Below are 17,979 nucleotides of genomic sequence, written 5' to 3' on the forward strand. Positions count from 1 at the left end.
CCATCAGGTACCTCTTGGAAGTAATGATAAGCCTTTTACTGCATTAGAAGCTTGTGGTCGTCTATATCAATTTTGCAGGCTTCCCTTCGGAGTCACTAATGGAGCTGCTGCGTTTCAACGCTTTATTGACAGATTTAGGGGGCAACGGACTAAGAGGCACTGTCGCTTATCTAGACGACGCTACCATTTATGGCGATACAAAGCAACAGCATGATGAACGTTTGGAAGCTTTTATAGCCGCCGAGAAGGTTTGTGATCTAACTCTGAATGTTAACAAGTGCAAGTTCTGTGTTAAGGAATTGTCCATTTTGGGACACCTCGTCGCTCACGACTCCATAAAGCCTGATCCTGCTCATTTGAAGCCTCTAGTTGACTTACCGGCGCCTTCTGACGGAAAAAGTTTGAAACGTTGACTGGGAATGTTTTCTTACTACTCGAAGTGGATATCGAATTTTTCCGGTAAAATTGGTCCGCTATGTAACAACGATTTGACATTTCTCGATGGTGCCGGTGAAAATAAATCTGATCTCTCTCTCTCTTACCCTTAAGCAGTGAAGCCTTGATGGCATTTCGGCAATTGAAAAACGATCTCCTACGGTCAAGTCTCGGTTGTATTCTGGAGGATGAAGAATTTAATATCGAGTGTGATGCTTCTGAATTCGCCATTGCTGCAATATTCAGCCAAAGAGGGGGGCCGGTAGCGTTTGCGCACAGAACGCTGAAGAAGCATGAGAAGAGGTACGCTGCCGTAGAAAAAGAAGCAGCTGCCATTATTGAGGCAGTACGCAAGTGGGGATATTTACTTCATATAAAACCGTTTACCTTGATCACGGATCAAAAGGCACTGTCCTTCATATTCGCGAAATCTCATCGCAGTAAGATAAAGAATACAAAATTGTCCTTGTGGAAACTCGAGTTAAGTGCAATCAAACATCGACCAGGTAAAGACAACGTAGCCGCCGATTCGATATCGAGAGTTTGTGCCTTTACAGGATCGAGCTTACGGGATATTCACGTAACACTGTCGCACCCAGGAGTGCGACGGATGATGCACTTCGTTCGAGCTAAATGTTTACCTTTTTCCACAGAAGAAAAAAGGAGTGCCGAGATTGCCCAGAATGTGCTGAAATTAAACCTCGATTTTCAGACCAGAAGCTTATACTCTCGTCAAAGCTATTAGGGCATGGGATCGCGTGAGTATAGATTTCAAGGGACCAGTCGCTGGAAAGCGACCTTACTTGCTTGTTGTAATCGACGAATTCAGTCGTTTTCCTTTCGTCTTCCCATGCGCCGATATGACGTCGCAGACTATTATTAGCTGTTTATCGTCATTGTTCGCTTTGTTTGGATTACCTGGCTATGTACATAGTGACAGGGGAAAGTCTTTTCTCTCTGAAGATGTCAACGAGTTTTTGATCCGAAAGGGTGTTGCGACCAGTCGTACCACTCCTTATCGCCCTACGGGCAACAGTCATAACAGTCAATGTGAGCGGGCTAATCAGACGATATGGAGGTCAATTGAAATTTTACTCGCATCTCACAAATTGCCAGAGAGCGCTTGGGAAGTGGTACTAGCAGACGCCTTACACTCTATAACAGGGGTCTCCAACACGCGGCCCGCGGGCCGCATGCGGCCCGCGAGGTCCTATTTTGCGGCCCGTGACCTGATTTCAAAATATTTCAGAAAAACGCTTGGTAAATCATTTTGAAATGCTGAAATTGATTTCAGTCGAAACAGGATGTTGTTGTTGTTCAAAGTAAGCCATTCTATGTGTCCAATATCACTATTTCTCACTAGTCGATACGGCTTCGGCATGAAAATATCATTCCATGGATGAAGAATTTGTTGGTACGAATGGGTATATTGCCTTGACGTGCAATGGCCCACCACTATTAAGACCGAGACGCTTTAAAAACGACTTCGGGCTCTCCAAAAGACCATGCTTTACGAGGAGATACTTGTCTAGCAAGTATAGGCCTACCGTGTCTATAGCTAACCCCAATATTGATTCTTTAATCCAGGGGTGGCCAATCTGCGGCATTAGAAGGGAAATTATGCGGCTGTCGACACTTTAAATAACTACCCTAAGTTTCCGAAGATAACCCCTACATCAGCTTTATCGGTGAATCTGATCACATGGGCCGAAAAAGGATAAATGTTTTGTAGTAATATGTGAAACTATACTAATATTTTTTGACGAAATTCAATCATCGATATAAAAAATTTTACGCGCTAGGCGCGACTACAGAACGGTTTCCTGTGGCTCTTTACAACATAACTAATAACGATTTCGGTGCGCATAGTAAGCCGATATGCATAAATAGATTAGTTCGGAGGGTACCGGCAATGGACATGGACAGTTTAACGTGGGTATTTGGCCCCAGCTATAGTTTATCACGGCTAACCAACGGTATGCGGCCGCAGGCTACATGAGTAATCGAAATGCGGCCGTGAATAGCAAAAATGTAGGCCACCCCTGTTTTAGCGGCTATACAGAGTGTTGTCAGATATCGTGTACAGCTCATAGTTCAAAATATAACGAAATTGATGATCATGATACTTTTTGTTGTATTTGTGTTTGTTCAATAAATTATTATTTCTTTTGTGCTGGCTATAGCCTAACCGTCGCCCATGTTAGAGAGCACAGCATTCTAATAACGTAGAGTTATCAGACGTGGTTGTTCATCTGCGTTGCCTACTTTTATCTCGATATTGATGACATGCGGCCCGCGGCCTCTATGAATTTGGAAAAGTGGCCCGCGACCCATTTTGAGTTGGCGACCCCTGCTCTATAAGGTCATTATTATGTACTGCCACCGGAGTCACTCCGCATGAACGTTTTCTTTCCATTTTGTCGTCGATCGATTGTGGTGATTATTGTTTCTTCGTGATCTCACCAATTGTGTTGATTACCCGCATTTGTGTTGATTACCCGCATCTTAGCCTACCTATATATTGAGTGTTTTATGGACCGCGTTTAGTAGCTTGAGTCTTCATTTAGTTAATAAAAACCAAACTTGCGTTGAGGTCGTAGTACGAAACCAAACTTGCGTTGAGGTCGTAGTACGTTTTCAGTACACAAGGTTTTAGGGAACTGAGCGGAGAACATTTTATAGGAGTAAGATCTGTCATCGTTACTAACCTAATGATGACATGAGATTCCTTGAACATCCAATCGTGAGATATTTGAGTTCCGTGGATATAAATACCTGGAGGATGATGTACAGGCCGCTTATTTTTGGCATTTTTCAGATTTTATTTTTGGCAATTTTGCCATCGCCGTGATTTCATATATATAGACTCGAAATAACCATTTAAATCGCTTTGATCTTTCTTTTAAAACAGAAGTCACAAATGATGCAGTATGCACATTGCACACTCTGTCATCAAACAGCAAGATTTAAATCCGAATTGAAAACGATATCGTAGACCAAATTTATCCGATACAAAAGCGAGTGGTTCTGCAATACCTATTATCAAAAATCTATTCACTACGCGTACGACATTACCAGCATTCACACAGCCCACACAATATGTACGATAACAAATCAAAAGTGTTTCTGATACGTTTGGATAGCATTCTTCACTACCCAACTAATGGTTATAAATGATGGGTAACTTTAATAATAATAATCAATGTAACGTGGAAAAATTATTCACCCACATGCTAAGATTTTCATTAACATGTTGAAAGTAAATGGAAAATTTATACACATAGACCTAAATGCAGCACGGGTCGCTCGGGTCGGCTACATAAGGTGGTGCATGGGCGGTGATGACAGGAAAATGCCTAATAGTCATTGAGCTACATCCCTAATTGCAGGATATCATTTACTACCCGAGTTGATCAATCTACACTAGTATGTCGTAAATCCCGATTTCAGTATTCGACTTTTTGGCCTCGGCCCGTAGATTTTCATTCGCATTACATAGATCACCTGCACGGTAGACCGCGGCCTTCCGAAGGGTTCACGGATCTTAATTTAGGAATTTAGCGTTACACACTTGATTTGTCGCTTCATGCAGGATCATTTCAATACTTGTTGACATTTCTACCTAAAACTTTCATGAAGATCTATATTTTCAAAAAGTCTTATTTCTGGTATTTAAATTTTTTATTTTTGGCAGTTTTGGCATTTGGTTCCCGAAATGGCAAAAATAACACGGCCTGAAGATGTGGGTGGCAACTGTGATAATCGGAAAATGCCTCATAAGTATAGTATAGTTTCACTTTCTAAATTAATTTTGAACAAATCTAGTTCACATTGTACAATTGTAGCCTAATGTACAATACATGCTCAGTGGGAGTTGGTTGTCAATCAAAACCGCCCAGCCCAATGAAAAAACATGAAGCGCCCGCGATATGATTATTGTTGTTGTTTGTGGCATTCATGGTGTTTGCGACTACGATGGTCATTTACATCAGGCCAATTTTCTTCATTTTTATTCCGTAGCTGCCGACTTGTAGCCCGGCCCACTTTTGGGCTTTTATAAGACACTGCTTGGGCTTAGACGGATGAGTTGGCGAGGTGGGTCCTAGATATACCTTAGGTGACACTTAGGTACACCTATAATTATTCCCCAACATAATAACATTACGGCTTCTCTGATGTCCCTTTGGGAGAATGGAGTTCACATGTGTTTAGCTTTTGATATCTGTCTATAATGATTCTCGAGAAAACCGCCGCAACAGCTCAAACATTTGGAATTGGCACGTCTTGCCAGATGCTTACAACTAGCGCAATGTACTCAACTGCGGAATTGCAGGGGCTGTAGCCTCGGGGGTCGAGTTTGTGAACCACATTGCTAGATGGTGGTCCAGTAATCTCGAGTCCTCATTAGTATCTACAGCACAGGGGTGGGAAAACTGTACGGTCCACGGGTCGCATGCGGCCCGCAATACCGTTTTGTGCAACCCGTGAAAGCCTCAAGAAACGTAGTAAAAATGTTGATAAAATGTGTACTACAATAAAATTACTGTGGGTACTAGATTAAACTTTTATTATATATTTCAATGGATAATGGTAAGTTATATTATTACCATAGTATTTTATTTATTTATTTTATTGATGGCGTGATAGCCCAACCTCGCGGTCCATGTATTTTGAAAGGTTACTATTTCTAAACAACATAGAAAGTGAAACGTGAATGACTTATTATGGATGTGATTTTAGATTGGCATCACGAGCAATAAGTTTATTAGTTTTAGTGTTGTACTTGAAAAACAAAAAAAGATTCGCGGGTGTGTTAGATAGATACGTTTTTTGCATGTGTATTGGTTCCACCTCTTGAAATTTAAAAGACTCCAAAGTTACAGAAATCATTCAAACTATTCACGACTTTGTCGACCAACATGCGACATATCGCATCTGCCCTGGAGAAAAATCATCGGCGATGAAACCTTTGTCAAAGCTGTGAAGGAGGACGAATTTCCAGAAAGGTGAACATTGAGGCGTCCTTGGAGGACATTTTCGATTTTCTGAAAAAGGAGGACAAGTGCTAACCCTACTTATAGCATGTTTTTAAAATTACTTCTTAACATTTTGCGCAATACTTGATAAAATTTACAATAGAAAGTTGCATTAAAAATGGAAAAAAAGTTGCAAAAAGTTGTAATATAAAGTTCATACAAAGAGCCTAAAACATGATGCTGACGTTGTGGCTGTTATGAAGATTTTAGCCGATCACTAGAAAGCAGTGTGGGAGAAACGCACTCATATTTGAATACCAGCGTGGCTGTAGTGCGTATGCACGACCAATCCGAAAACCGCAATAGAGTGTGAAGCAATGTTTGCCATTCTATAGACGTATTATCGGGTTAATTGGAGTCACTGCGAATATTCAGCACGAACTTCCAATATTACAATCCACGAATCCAGTAAACTCGACCTTGAAAACAGTTGCAAACTAACACGTGAACTTGAATTCGCATAGAAAAATTAATGAATATCAAAGATGATTATCAAAGTATTATTGACTTTTGACAATAGTCGTCCATAGACACACGTACCATCTAATCAGATTGAGCGACAGGCTCTCCAGTAGACTGAATGAAAGCATTATTTCGACACAAGGCGCAATCAATGATGAAATCTTACCCAGTAGCCTTATGACGCTAGTCCACACGTGAGGATGAGTCATAGTAGGTAAACATTAAACAATAGCCACGAGAAAATGGTTCGTTTAAAGGTAAAGCTCAATATCTTGAGCTTAAACCATTGCCCCTAGTCAAGCCATGTAAAGTCGAGTGAAAATGACATAAGTTTTCAGTCACAGCAGCTATACATGCGAGTGTTAGGACTTATTATTTCCATGAGTAACATAATGCACAGGGCCCTGACCACGAACTTCAACATTCTCAAGAACGTTCGAGCAGAGAGGCGGTTTATCAACTGAAGCTCACATAGAGTATGGGGCAACAGGCCGAGCCAGGTTGATTACTTCAAATATGTCAGATTTCTGATGAGAATGGTATATAAAGAGACCGGGCGTTCACCGGAGACCGAATTTCATCATGGTACGTCTCGGCGGCCGACCTTTTCTCCTCACAAGGTTCAAAGTTGCATCATTATGACGCAGGCCGTTACCGACGATTACTATGGCGTAATACGTAGATCGGCGCAGAAGTACACCTAGTGCAGAGGCAGTGTGAGGAAGGCAAATTTATGTCAAATAGAAAGATTTCTAAAACTTTGTTCGATTAATCAGGCGACATAGAAACGTATACTCCAGTCTAGGATTGATTCAACTCCCACGAAAGTCGGGAAATCGCATTGCAGACATCAGACCCTCTCCAGTCTGCACTATTTTCAAAGTAGATAAAAGATTATCGACATCGGATTACTTAAAAATCAAAATGGTAGCGATTTTGTATAGTCTTGAATTCAGAATATGGACAGTAAACGCTTGAATTTCCCTAGGTTGGACTGCAAGTCTTCCTGACCGTATTTTACGTCATCGGGGTCAATGGAGTCAAAGCAGCGGACTTGTGAGTACACTCGATTTTGTCATGCGACGGATTAACGAAAACCTCGATCCATATCCATATATCCATATTTACCTTTAAAGTTTAGTTAGACGGTCCCTATGCAAATCTCGGCTATATATCGTCAGAACAGAAGCATATACGACGAACTTACCACCCCACACGAATCCATTCAACACAACAACATTAGCCTACTTATTCCGAGAGCAGAAGAGTTGAGCAACGAAACACAATATATAAATACAAATGCAGGACGCACGCGGAAATAATGATTGACACTAATTACTAGTCCTATACAAATCAGTCGAAGGTTACCGAAGTAAATGCAGGAATATAACAACAAGCGTAGTTCAATATTGCTCTCAAAACTGGTAAAATCCAGAGTCGAATTTGGATACGAGTAAACTTCCAAATCGGAACCAGGTCAAGATATTCGCTCAATACCTGATCAAGATCATACGATTCGCTATCATCGCAATAAGTTGATGACTATATGTGATACGCCCCACACAAATATCAGGAGGACGGGCAGGTGTACCAAAACAATCAACCGGTATGTTATTTCTTACCAGGCAAGCGCCGGACGAAGAAAACCGCAGCCCGGCGGAAACAGAGGTCACGCCGCGACGAATAGCGCAATTCGATTCCAGAGTTATAAGAACACTGAAAGTAAGTTGGCGCAGCAGTCGAGGATGATAGCACGTGTAGCGTACAAAAGACACTATCTTCGTCATCAGTTTATACATAATTCCACCATTTCAAAAACCACAAGATTGCGATACATATTCCCATTGACTTGGTAGATGTAAATACGAGGCACGCACACTGAACGATAAGCAAAATAAGATAACATAGAATGACAAGTGATGAAAATGAAGTAGCCTGTGTCGGTAGGTCGATATGTAAGATCATGCTCCGGTAATCTCGAGCCAGGGTTGTAACTAAGTCACAAGGCTTCGAGTCACAAATCAATCTCACTTTTATAGTTTTGACTCGAGTCAAGTCGAGTCATTTTCAATTCATCACCGAATCAAGTCCGAGTCCAAGTCAGCGAGCAGAGGGTCGAGTACGAGTCATGGTATTATGACTCGAGTCCGAGTCCAAGTCAATCAGTTGACTGCTCAGTTTCCACGTTGTTTCTGCGCGGCACGCGAAATGTTCGTGTGGCTACTATAGGCCATACTTGACGGTTGGTAACGCCGGTATAAATCAAGCACAGTCCTTTACTACAATGATTGAATATATAATGACACAAAGTAGGCAAGGGCAGAGTAAACGTAGGATTTATAACAATGCCTGACCGCAAATCTTCAACCGTCCTTACAAAGTAACCAACAAAACAGTTCTACCAATTGAATATATAGGGAAAGAAAAACGCGAGTGATAATGACGATTACACCGATCAGTAATTAAATAGAAATACACACGAAATAAGGTAATGCCGTACGCACGCACTAACACACGTAATGTCTTTCTAAACCACCATTTTTATAACTCTGTTTGGTGATATCGAGTGGTTCGCATTTATAATACACCAATTTCCCTCACTTTTAGCAGTTTCTGGTCGCATTTTCTAGTACCAGTACCAATAGACGAAGTCCCAATAGTGTGGTTACTTCACTAGTTTTCGAAATTTCAATGAAATATCGGTCTTAACCGTTTGAGTCTCGAGTCATATGACTTGGTTCGAGTCATGTGCAATGACTCGAGTCCAAGTCGAGTCAATACACAGATTGACTCGAGTCGAGTCGAGTCATTTCCGTATTTTCAGAAAATCGTGACTCGAGGCATTACAACCCTGTCTTGGGCGCCGATTATAGTGTTTATTTCCATCTGTAGAATTTGCTTGTATTTTGACGTGGGTGTGGACTGGGCATGCGTCGGATTGCCGTCGAAATACTGCACTGTCCGTCATATTTGATAGAGCGATGCGTTGTCTTGTATTTCCTGCCGAACATATGGCAGTTAGTAACGAGGACCTCGGTAACGAGGACTTGTGCGCCTTATATTCTTAGGTAAAGAAGTCGTTGAATTTTGCAGGGCAGTGTTCGCAGTGGAACTGATACGTAGTATTGGCAATTTCTCATATCTGTATGTTTATGACAGCAAACATTTTGAGTAGCGAATTGTTAGTTGCACAGCAGAACCTAACACAAATTATATCACGGTAATAAATCTCACGTGACTATATGTGCATATACCTTCATACGTTCAACGTGCATGCACAACTTGGATTAAAATGTTGCATTCGATTTATACCGCGGTATATATAAGTCTGAGGAAGGTTCTGATTTCGAGTGCCATGAGTGTCCTGTCCATTCACACCCGTATATCAGTGGCTACTACATTGATCACCATGCGGTATCCTCTTCCTTGTCCGTTGCGATTTCCACACACCAATATGCGATTTTCCGTCTAGAATATCGACTACGAGGAGCGGCACGCGATGCCAGGGATGATGTTTTCCCTAGCATCACTTGAGATGGAAAATTGCACCGAGATTTGTCAAGGCGGCGACTACTTATCGGGATCGTGCGGGATGGCATGTAGAGGTGATGTCGCGTCATTGCTAGATGAAAAAAAATCCCCACATCTAATTTCCAGCTGACACTACCAATTTATTATCCTATGCTACGCCCACATTTTACAGCCCGTATTCGAAAGTAGAACTCATGAATTGCAGCGAAAAGAGTTCTCGGGGTGTCGTTGGAAAATTACACCCTAATTGTTTGAGCAATCTTGTGCTCTACATGATTATTCTACTAGAACTAGACTAGATCATCAGAATCTCGTCATCTATATGTTCACCAACCGCATGAACTCTATAGATTGACTCAACAGTCTATGGAATACATGGGGACAAACATTTGGAACCGTGTTTGTGATTACACCAATAAACTGCCCCAGCATGAATTTAAGATCCAATACCTTGATTACCATACAATAAGGACTGAATGGGTTTTTGCGTCTGTGGTTTCATCATAGTGTCCTAAATGGTATTGATGAGCGGACTGTGATATTTTTCGGTAAATTTGCGTAATCAGTACATCAGTAGCTTTCCATTGGTACCTGTTATATCAAATTTACCAATCGGCAAGTCGATCCAAAAGGACCGTCAAGTTGCCTTTGGCCAAATGGAAAGTATGAGAGACCCAAATGCAGTGACCCGTTCAATCTCGCTGCGTCCGCACCATTTAGAACACTATGGTTTCATATATACTATGTCTCTGGCTATTGATTCAATAAGTATGTTATTATAGTTCAATAAATCAATCAATGGACAGAATATATTTCATCTGCCCATGACACACACACAATGTACAATGCGATATACAAGACACACAATGCGATGTAATGAACAGATGGAGGGATGCCGAGCGAATAACCAGTTGGGGTCTCTTGAACTGGCATCTACTCGACCTACAGTGCCCGATATCACAGTCTTCTCCGATAACATTCTTTCTTCGTCGGTTCCTTTTTGAAGCTATTTCTTGCTCTTTTTTCTTTTGTTATAGGGTCTTTTTTCTAGGCTTTTTTGTCGCCGTAAGAACAACGAGATGAGGGACGAGGAGCCCAGAATAACCTCCGACAGCGGGAATCGAACCCGAGCCGCCTGCTCGGATGACGCTGCGGCGAGATAGCTTGGTGATATAATCCACGGCCACGGTTCGAGTCCGACCGAGGTCGACTCCAGAATAATTACCTGTGTTGGAGGTTTATCTAGGCTCCTCCTCACCATCTCGTCCGTGTAAGCGATGTCTTATAAAAGCCTATAGGAGTGGGCCGTTCTACAACTCGGCAGCTACGGAATCAAAAAGAATATCGACCTGGTGTAAATGACCATAATAGTCGAAAATCACCATGAATACCAAAAAAACACTACCCTATCTCCCCCGCTATATATCATATTGACATGACGGCTGATTTTGTTATTTATTTGTGTTTTTGTATTTATTCTTTTCTTTCTGTTACCCACAATTTCAAAATGTCCACTGTTAAATTAATACACTGTATCACTTCACTGTCACGGAGCCGATGGAGGTGACGAGTAATAAGACCTTTACTGGTCATATCGTCATGTTCATGTTTGACGAAACAATAAATGTCTACCGCTATTTGTCTGTCTTTCTGTCTGATTTATTAGCGACTGAACAGCGTTTTCTCATTTGTGTGTGTTCAGCTTAATATTGCACAGTTTGAGCCAATCAACATTATCAATCGACATTTTTACTTCTGTGTATATGTTCTAGCGCGGAGTGGATCGACAAATTCTCTTGTCCGACTCCGATCCTGTTTTGCAATTCTCTGGTCCAGCTCCAATCCTGTTCCGGCCGTATCAGAAACAGTACTGATCCGGATCCGGCTAAAAATGAAAAAGTCCGGCCGTATATCCAATCCGGCTCCGGTCCATGCTCCGCCCTACACGGTACGGTGGTTCCGTGAATTTATAAATATGGCTCGTTTATTTTCGAACTGGCTTGGCGGTTACTTGCGTGTGGTTGGTTGGTAGTTATTTAGTTACAAAAGTCATGCTTATCAATAAAGACTAAAGACTAGCCGGATGAAAAAAGTACTGATCTGACTCCAAAATTGAAAAAATCCGGCTGGATATCCAATCCGGGATCTCATATGTATAGTTTGTACTTATCCGATCGTTGGTTTGCAATTGATTGCCAGTTGAAATCGTCAATTTATAGCACACTACGGGGAGTTACGGCAAAAATCGTCTATTCGCGAGCTACGGCAGTCAGACATGGAACAAGATCAAAAGATGTCAGAGCTATATACATCGATCATCATCGCCTTCGCATTCGTGATCGTGACCCAATCCCTGTTGATCGCGTTTCTACTGTACAAGCTTTATAAACACGGTAAGCGATCCTTATACAGTATACATGCACGATTCCCTGATGCCGTATACGTGTACGAATGACGGTCGGTTAAGATATACTTATAAAAATGAACTCCAATTGAAGACTATGTGTAGCCTACGGATTGACTGACGATATCTCTGAAGGCGGATGAGAGATGCTTTCGAAATTCCATGCGATTTTTGAACAAGTCCAGGTCCCCATCCCTATATTTGGTGTTGGAAATCATAAATACCGTTATTCCTGTTTCACGTCGCACCGATGCTCCTGACGCGCGGACAAAATTGGGAGTGGTACAGTTACTGGCAGCCAGAGGCTATCAAAGTAGAATTAATGTCGTAAATCGCTTCTCAAATAGAAATGGAAATTCCCAAGCAACTAAAAAAGGTTTATAGTTTCGCCTAAAATAACCAGAGGTGGTCAAAGTAGTCAAGAAAGCTACTCAAGTAGAAGTAGAAGTAGCGACGAAAAAATCTACTCAAGTACAAGTAGAAGTACTTCTTTCATAAGCAACCTAAAACTACTTGAAGTAGAAGTAGAATTGACTGACTTTAAAAGTACTCAAGTAAGTAAGTAGTTGTGAAAACGATTCTGATTGGATGGATTATAAAAAGGTGAAAATTGAGCTATGTGATAGGTGACGAGCTTGATTCATATTGATGCATACCCGCAGGTATCCAATTTTCGATAGCATAAGCATTCGTCCGCATCATGGGATGAAAATGATAGTATTGATAAGGAAACGCGATACTAATCCTCTGTTTTCTGGAACATCACTATTAGAAAATAGCATGGTATAGCGCCATCCCCCATGTTATAAAGCCCGTGGTTTAGTCGAAGAGCAATACGGAGAAGTTGTATAGGATACGGTGTAAACACTTTGCGCTATTAGCAAACGTTAATAAAAAATATGGTGGACCGTAAAAATGCCATATTGTGTAGCTTTATTTCCAGAAATTAAAGGCATTACTGCACTTGCTTTTATACTTCAACATGTATGTTATCCGGACAAAAGAACTGATAGTAATTATACCTCAAAGTATATGATCCTGGGAATTGAAAGTGAAATATAAATACTACATTCTAAAGGTAGAATATGTATTTCATGTTTTTAGTCCAGAAAGTTTCAAAGGTGGTATGCTAAAACAGCTCTAAAACTAAAAAAGAAAGTCAAAGTCCACTCTTCCAGATTAGGACACACCATCGACATATATGCTAGATTACGATATGACAAGAAAATGCTAGATTGCGAAACATCAGTTTCAAACGTTATGATGAGCCATTTATATTTCATTATTTCAATATTTCATTATTTCGTTATTAATTATTTCATATGGGCGAAGGGCGACAATGTGGTGTGAACGGAACCACGCCAACCTTCCACCTAAATTATATTCACCGATACTTTCGTGAAATCATACTGGTCACTTCGTATCCACTGCGCGCGAAGCGCAACGAAAATTCTGTGCTTTACTAAACTTTTATGAAAATTAAATGTCAATACTCCGTGAAAACAGCTCCGAAATTCCTCAGGCTATCTTCCATTTTGGAAGATTGAACTACTTCTACTTGACAAACTGAAAATAGCGAAAAGTAAGTAAGTAGATCACCAAATATTAAGAAGTAGGAGTAGAAGTAGCGAAAATCAGATCTACTTGAGTAAGTACCAGAAGTAGAGGAAAACTACTTGAGTACTTCGAAAAAGTAGAAGTACTTACTTTAACTGACCACCTCTGAAAATAACTGACAACATCCGCTTGAGTACTGCGAAAAAAATAGAAGTACTTCGTTACTGACCACCTCTGCTGGCAGCTATATACGTCGAGTAGGCCTACTATATACAGCTCCGCAGTTTCTGCATAGCACCAGGTGGGAGGAACATTTCGCTTGATATTAGTTATGTCCAGTGTCCACTCCTTGCCCATGCAACGCGAAAATGTAGTAGCGGCATCTACAGTCTTCCACAGTGCTTCAAAGTGTACAGCCCATTTTGTCACTCACCCAAATATAAATTATCAAGCGATTGTAATCTATTGGATACTGCCCAATGTCAATACAAATAGACTCGCAGCGAATAGCCTAGGCGGTAGGCAATATTCAAGTTTTTAATAATTCAAGTAGATATATGAACCACAACCCCGATTTATGCTTGAAGTGAACCAAAGCGACCAGCAAATTACGGACGACTGCAAGAACAGAATTGCAGAATTGGAAAAGAAGACGGACAAAAAGTTCCAAGACATGTCGGACCAAAAAAAGATAGGCACTCCTGAAAGCGATCATACAGCACTCACGCTGACTGACCAAGTAATCACGGTAGGCCTAGTGTCAATGAATTACGAGGTGCCCTAGTGTCGTGGTACTATCTAAAATCCGAGACGAATTGCTTGCGTGTAATAGTAACCTACAGCCTCACGGTGGCAATTACCTGTACAGTGTATTTGTACACAATCAAGTATTAGGGTCACATTGATCCGGTTTGCGACCAACATGGTATTAGACTAATGTGGATTTTTCTAATGTTTCCCGTTACGGATTCGGGACAGTAACTTAAATCATTAGAATAAATGCTCGAATCATTGTCATCAGCACTATAGTCACTATTTCAGGCCTCACGCAAATTGCGTAACGGCAAATTGCTTGAATAAATATTCAATTACAAGCGTACATCCGAATCACGAAAAACTGACTGACCGTGTCTGTGCGTGTATACATGCAAACGTAACACAGAGTCAATGACTATGCACCGCGCTCACTACATGTGCGCACTGCCAACTACAGCCATAAAATGTTATTAGTTCAAAATGAATGTGCTGACCGACTTTTTGTTGCTTAGGAAGCGATGCGACTCCTGTAAGAGAACAGGCATGAAGACGGATTCCTCCAAGGAGAGTTCCTGCATATTCGAACACCCAGGCCCATCACTACCAGAAATGAGGAGTTCCCGAATCCATCCTGCTGCCGCCAGCAGTTCGGAGTTTCGAGTCCTACAAAACACGACAGGTCCCTAACATCCTGCTATTTTACATATTTCCATGTTGAAATCAGACTTTAAAAGCGACTTCAAAACCTAGTCAGGGTACGCTGAAAATCGGTGAAATCCTGCTACTGAACCTGACCACAACTGTTTACTACGTAAGATGAGACACGCGATGAATTGATGGAATCCAAGGCTCCAGTCCTGAAATATGCTGACATTCTATATATTTCATGTAACAGTGCAAGGAGGATCAGCGTAGCAAAATATATTCTTGAAGACATATTGGCGTGCATTTTTATGTTTACCTATGGTCAGCACTAAACAGACGGTCGGTTTTGAAAATACCTCGCGCAAAGTCAAATCACGTTTTATGTTATCTCTCATTTCTTTCCCTCCAGTATGCGTGCCTCTTATTAACATCGCCTAATTGGACTAGGCGGGTGTCTTATTTTCAAGACTATACTCCAAGTCGTTTCGACTCCTTCCTATCTTTTCATACTTTATCGCAGTCTTGTGGTGTTTTGAAATGATGAAATTAGTAGTAAACCGTTTCTGATACGATCGAGATAAGATAAGAAACAGCTCGGGGGCCGCAGCAGTTTTTGAGTTACGCTGGTCAGGTTTGAGTATAGCCTAATTGCGAAATACAAACTAGCCATATTGTAGCATGAAAGCGACGTCAACCCCGTCGAGTGTCTGTCTATGGCGATGCGCACACTCTCGCTACGGGGAAAATGGTGGACTGCCAGCGATTCCACGAGAGTTCCATGCAGAGACAGGTGGGCGCTAAAGAAAGATGGCATCGCAGTAGAGGGTGCAGTAGGGACATATGATTATATAGTACAGGGGTGGTCAACCTTTTGCTATTCACGGCCGCATTTCGATTACTACGTATGTGTGAGCGATACAACTCCTCTTTGCATATATATTTACCATATATTCGTTATTTGATTCAAGATAAATGTCCACACAGCTAGCAAAATGTAATGACTCATACTTCGAAAATTCAATTTGACTTGAATTATGACTTGACTCGTGACTTGACTTGACTCGAGTCACCTTCCGAAATCGATTGACTTCACTTGACTCGAGTCAAAATTTGCAATGACTCGAGATGACTCGTGACTCGAAGGTAGTGACTTGATCTCAACACTGGTTGCATGCTGTTATTTCTTGACCTCCCATCAGGATTGTCGATATAAGTGGAAAGGTGAATCGCCCAAACGTTTACCAGAAACCAATTTCATACGTGGGGAGCAGACCATTCTAAGTTGGTATTTCTATATCGGGCGCAACATTTTCTCTGTTGTTCGCATCTGCACTGTGGGGCTCAGATTACAAAGGACGTTACTATAGTGAAATCGAAAAATGAACTGGGATTGAATCGTGCGTAGCCCGAAGAAATTTTCAAGATTAATTAATATCAACTCGAAAATTCGGGAGTCAAATTTAATTTGCATGGCAACGGCCGCCTTCACATACTAATTGAATTACGAGTCGAAGACCGCACAAATTTCCTGCTACGGCCGCAGGCTAATGGCCACCCGTGATGTAATAGAACAGCATTTTTATGTATCGCCGAGTTCTCATTGCAAATTGACATTCGACAAAATCTGTCAAATCTCGAATTTTTTCGTCGCGCTTCGCGAAATAAATGCATCCAATGTTTGCAACATGTTTCCATCAATGCCGTGGTTTATTATAATTCATGTAAAATGAATTGCGCGGACTTTTAGATCGCCAATTCCCCGTTAAAATACTCCTGTCACACTTGCTCGGGTTATTTTCCACAAAATGTTTCAAACTAAGTATTTTATTCCGCAGCGCACACCGCATCGAATACGAAGAAAGAGGCACTGTATTGACTTTGAGAGTGAGAGCCCTTCGTTCAAGATGCTTTGAAGATGTTTGGTCAAAATGATTAACTAAATAAATTTGTATTTGAGAGCTAAAAAATTTAATCTTCAGAATCTTTTTAATCGTATCATAGAGAATGATACTGTTCAATGTTGCGACTAGTGGCGAAGCAGCCACATGGCCCATGTATGGCTCTGCGCCACGGGTGGCAGGCTGCTAGGGGCAGAGATGAGCATGGATTAGGATTAGGATTTGGTAAAACAAGATTTGGAAATTTTGTCGGATTACGATTGGATTAGGATTTCAGATTTTTATGTAATGGGTTAGGATTGTATTTACCGATTTTCGGGGAAATTGACGTCGTGTGGCTAATGGCGACAAAGTTCTTCTACCTACCAAAGTTACTTCATGTATTGTGGTACACATTATGCGTTTTATTTCTTTATACAGAATCATAGGCATAAGATGTAGGCTTTCTAAGATGAATTCCAAGTTCATATCGGATTAGGATTAGAATTGGAATATACAAAATAGCAAAATTTCTGGATTAGTCCGACCGAGGTCGACTCCAGAATACCTACCTCAGTGTTTGAGGTTTATCTAGGCTCCTCCTCGTCATCTCATCCGTATAAGTGGTGCATTATAAAATCCCAGAAGTGGGCCGTGCTACAAGTCGGCAGCCACGGAATAAAAATGAAAAAAATTGGCCTAGTGTAAATGACCATAGTAGACGACAAGCACCTTGAATACCTCAAACAACAACAGTGACCGGACCACGATCTGACATATCGATCTTGATATCTGTCACATATCACCTGATTTTGTCGCTTAACATTTTATATCATCTTCTTTTACCTTCATTCAATGTGCATGCCTCCTATTTACATCGCCTTGGCCCAGGTGGGTGTCTGATCTCAAAGCCTACTCCAAGTCTTTTCGCACCCTTCCTATCTTTCATTGCATCGCAGTCTTGAGATGTTTGAAATGATGAAATTTTATGAATAGACTTGAACTTGAACGAACCCGAAAAGACCGACCGGACTTCGAAATCTTATCCCTTATTTTGCTACCGTCATTAAAATATGGACGGGGGCGCCAGACCTACGCAATTTTCGAAAAGGGGTACTGCAGGAAAAAGGTTAAGAATCACTGATCGAGTTGAACCTCTAGTCTACCTCTGTATATAGCCTGGTACAACGCAGGTAGGCCTATGTCCAGCCCCTCGGACATACAAAGACTGTTTATGCTTGCATTTCACTAGAGTGCGACGAATTTTTGTTGCTAT

General features: G+C 41.3%; 1 protein-coding gene across 8 annotated transcripts; it reads left to right on the forward strand.

Annotated features, from left to right (window-relative positions):
* The first annotated feature begins 6,209 nt into the window (after nt 1–6,209).
* On the forward strand, nt 6,210–16,680 carry LOC145458906 (uncharacterized). 8 transcript variants are annotated; one of them, XR_013921228.1, is made up of 8 exons: nt 6,210–6,860; nt 6,922–6,989; nt 7,559–7,655; nt 9,406–9,538; nt 11,237–11,412; nt 11,684–11,857; nt 14,013–14,164; nt 14,694–15,119. XR_013921228.1 is itself a non-coding variant. In XM_080337416.1 (8 exons), the coding sequence occupies exons 2-8, from the start codon at nt 6,858–6,860 to the stop codon at nt 14,712–14,714; spliced, it is 657 nt and encodes a 218-aa protein (XP_080193542.1). In that variant the 5' UTR covers nt 6,218–6,649; nt 6,710–6,857; the 3' UTR covers nt 14,715–15,119. The 8 variants fall into 8 exon arrangements, 5 of the variants coding, with proteins under 5 accessions (XP_080193545.1, XP_080193543.1, XP_080193542.1 ...); XR_013921227.1 differs by lacking the exon at nt 11,237–11,412 and adding an exon at nt 16,662–16,680 and having other exon boundaries at nt 6,218–6,860; nt 14,013–14,173; nt 14,694–14,860; XR_013921226.1 differs by lacking the exon at nt 11,237–11,412 and having other exon boundaries at nt 6,218–6,860; nt 14,013–14,173; nt 14,694–14,860; nt 14,932–15,119.
* Nucleotides 16,681–17,979: the final 1,299 nt, after the last annotated feature.

The sequence above is a fragment of the Botryllus schlosseri genome, chromosome 16 (assembly GCF_051294905.1).
Source record: "Botryllus schlosseri isolate E-star chromosome 16, Bs_hap1, whole genome shotgun sequence".
Lineage (NCBI taxonomy): Eukaryota > Metazoa > Chordata > Ascidiacea > Stolidobranchia > Styelidae > Botryllus > Botryllus schlosseri.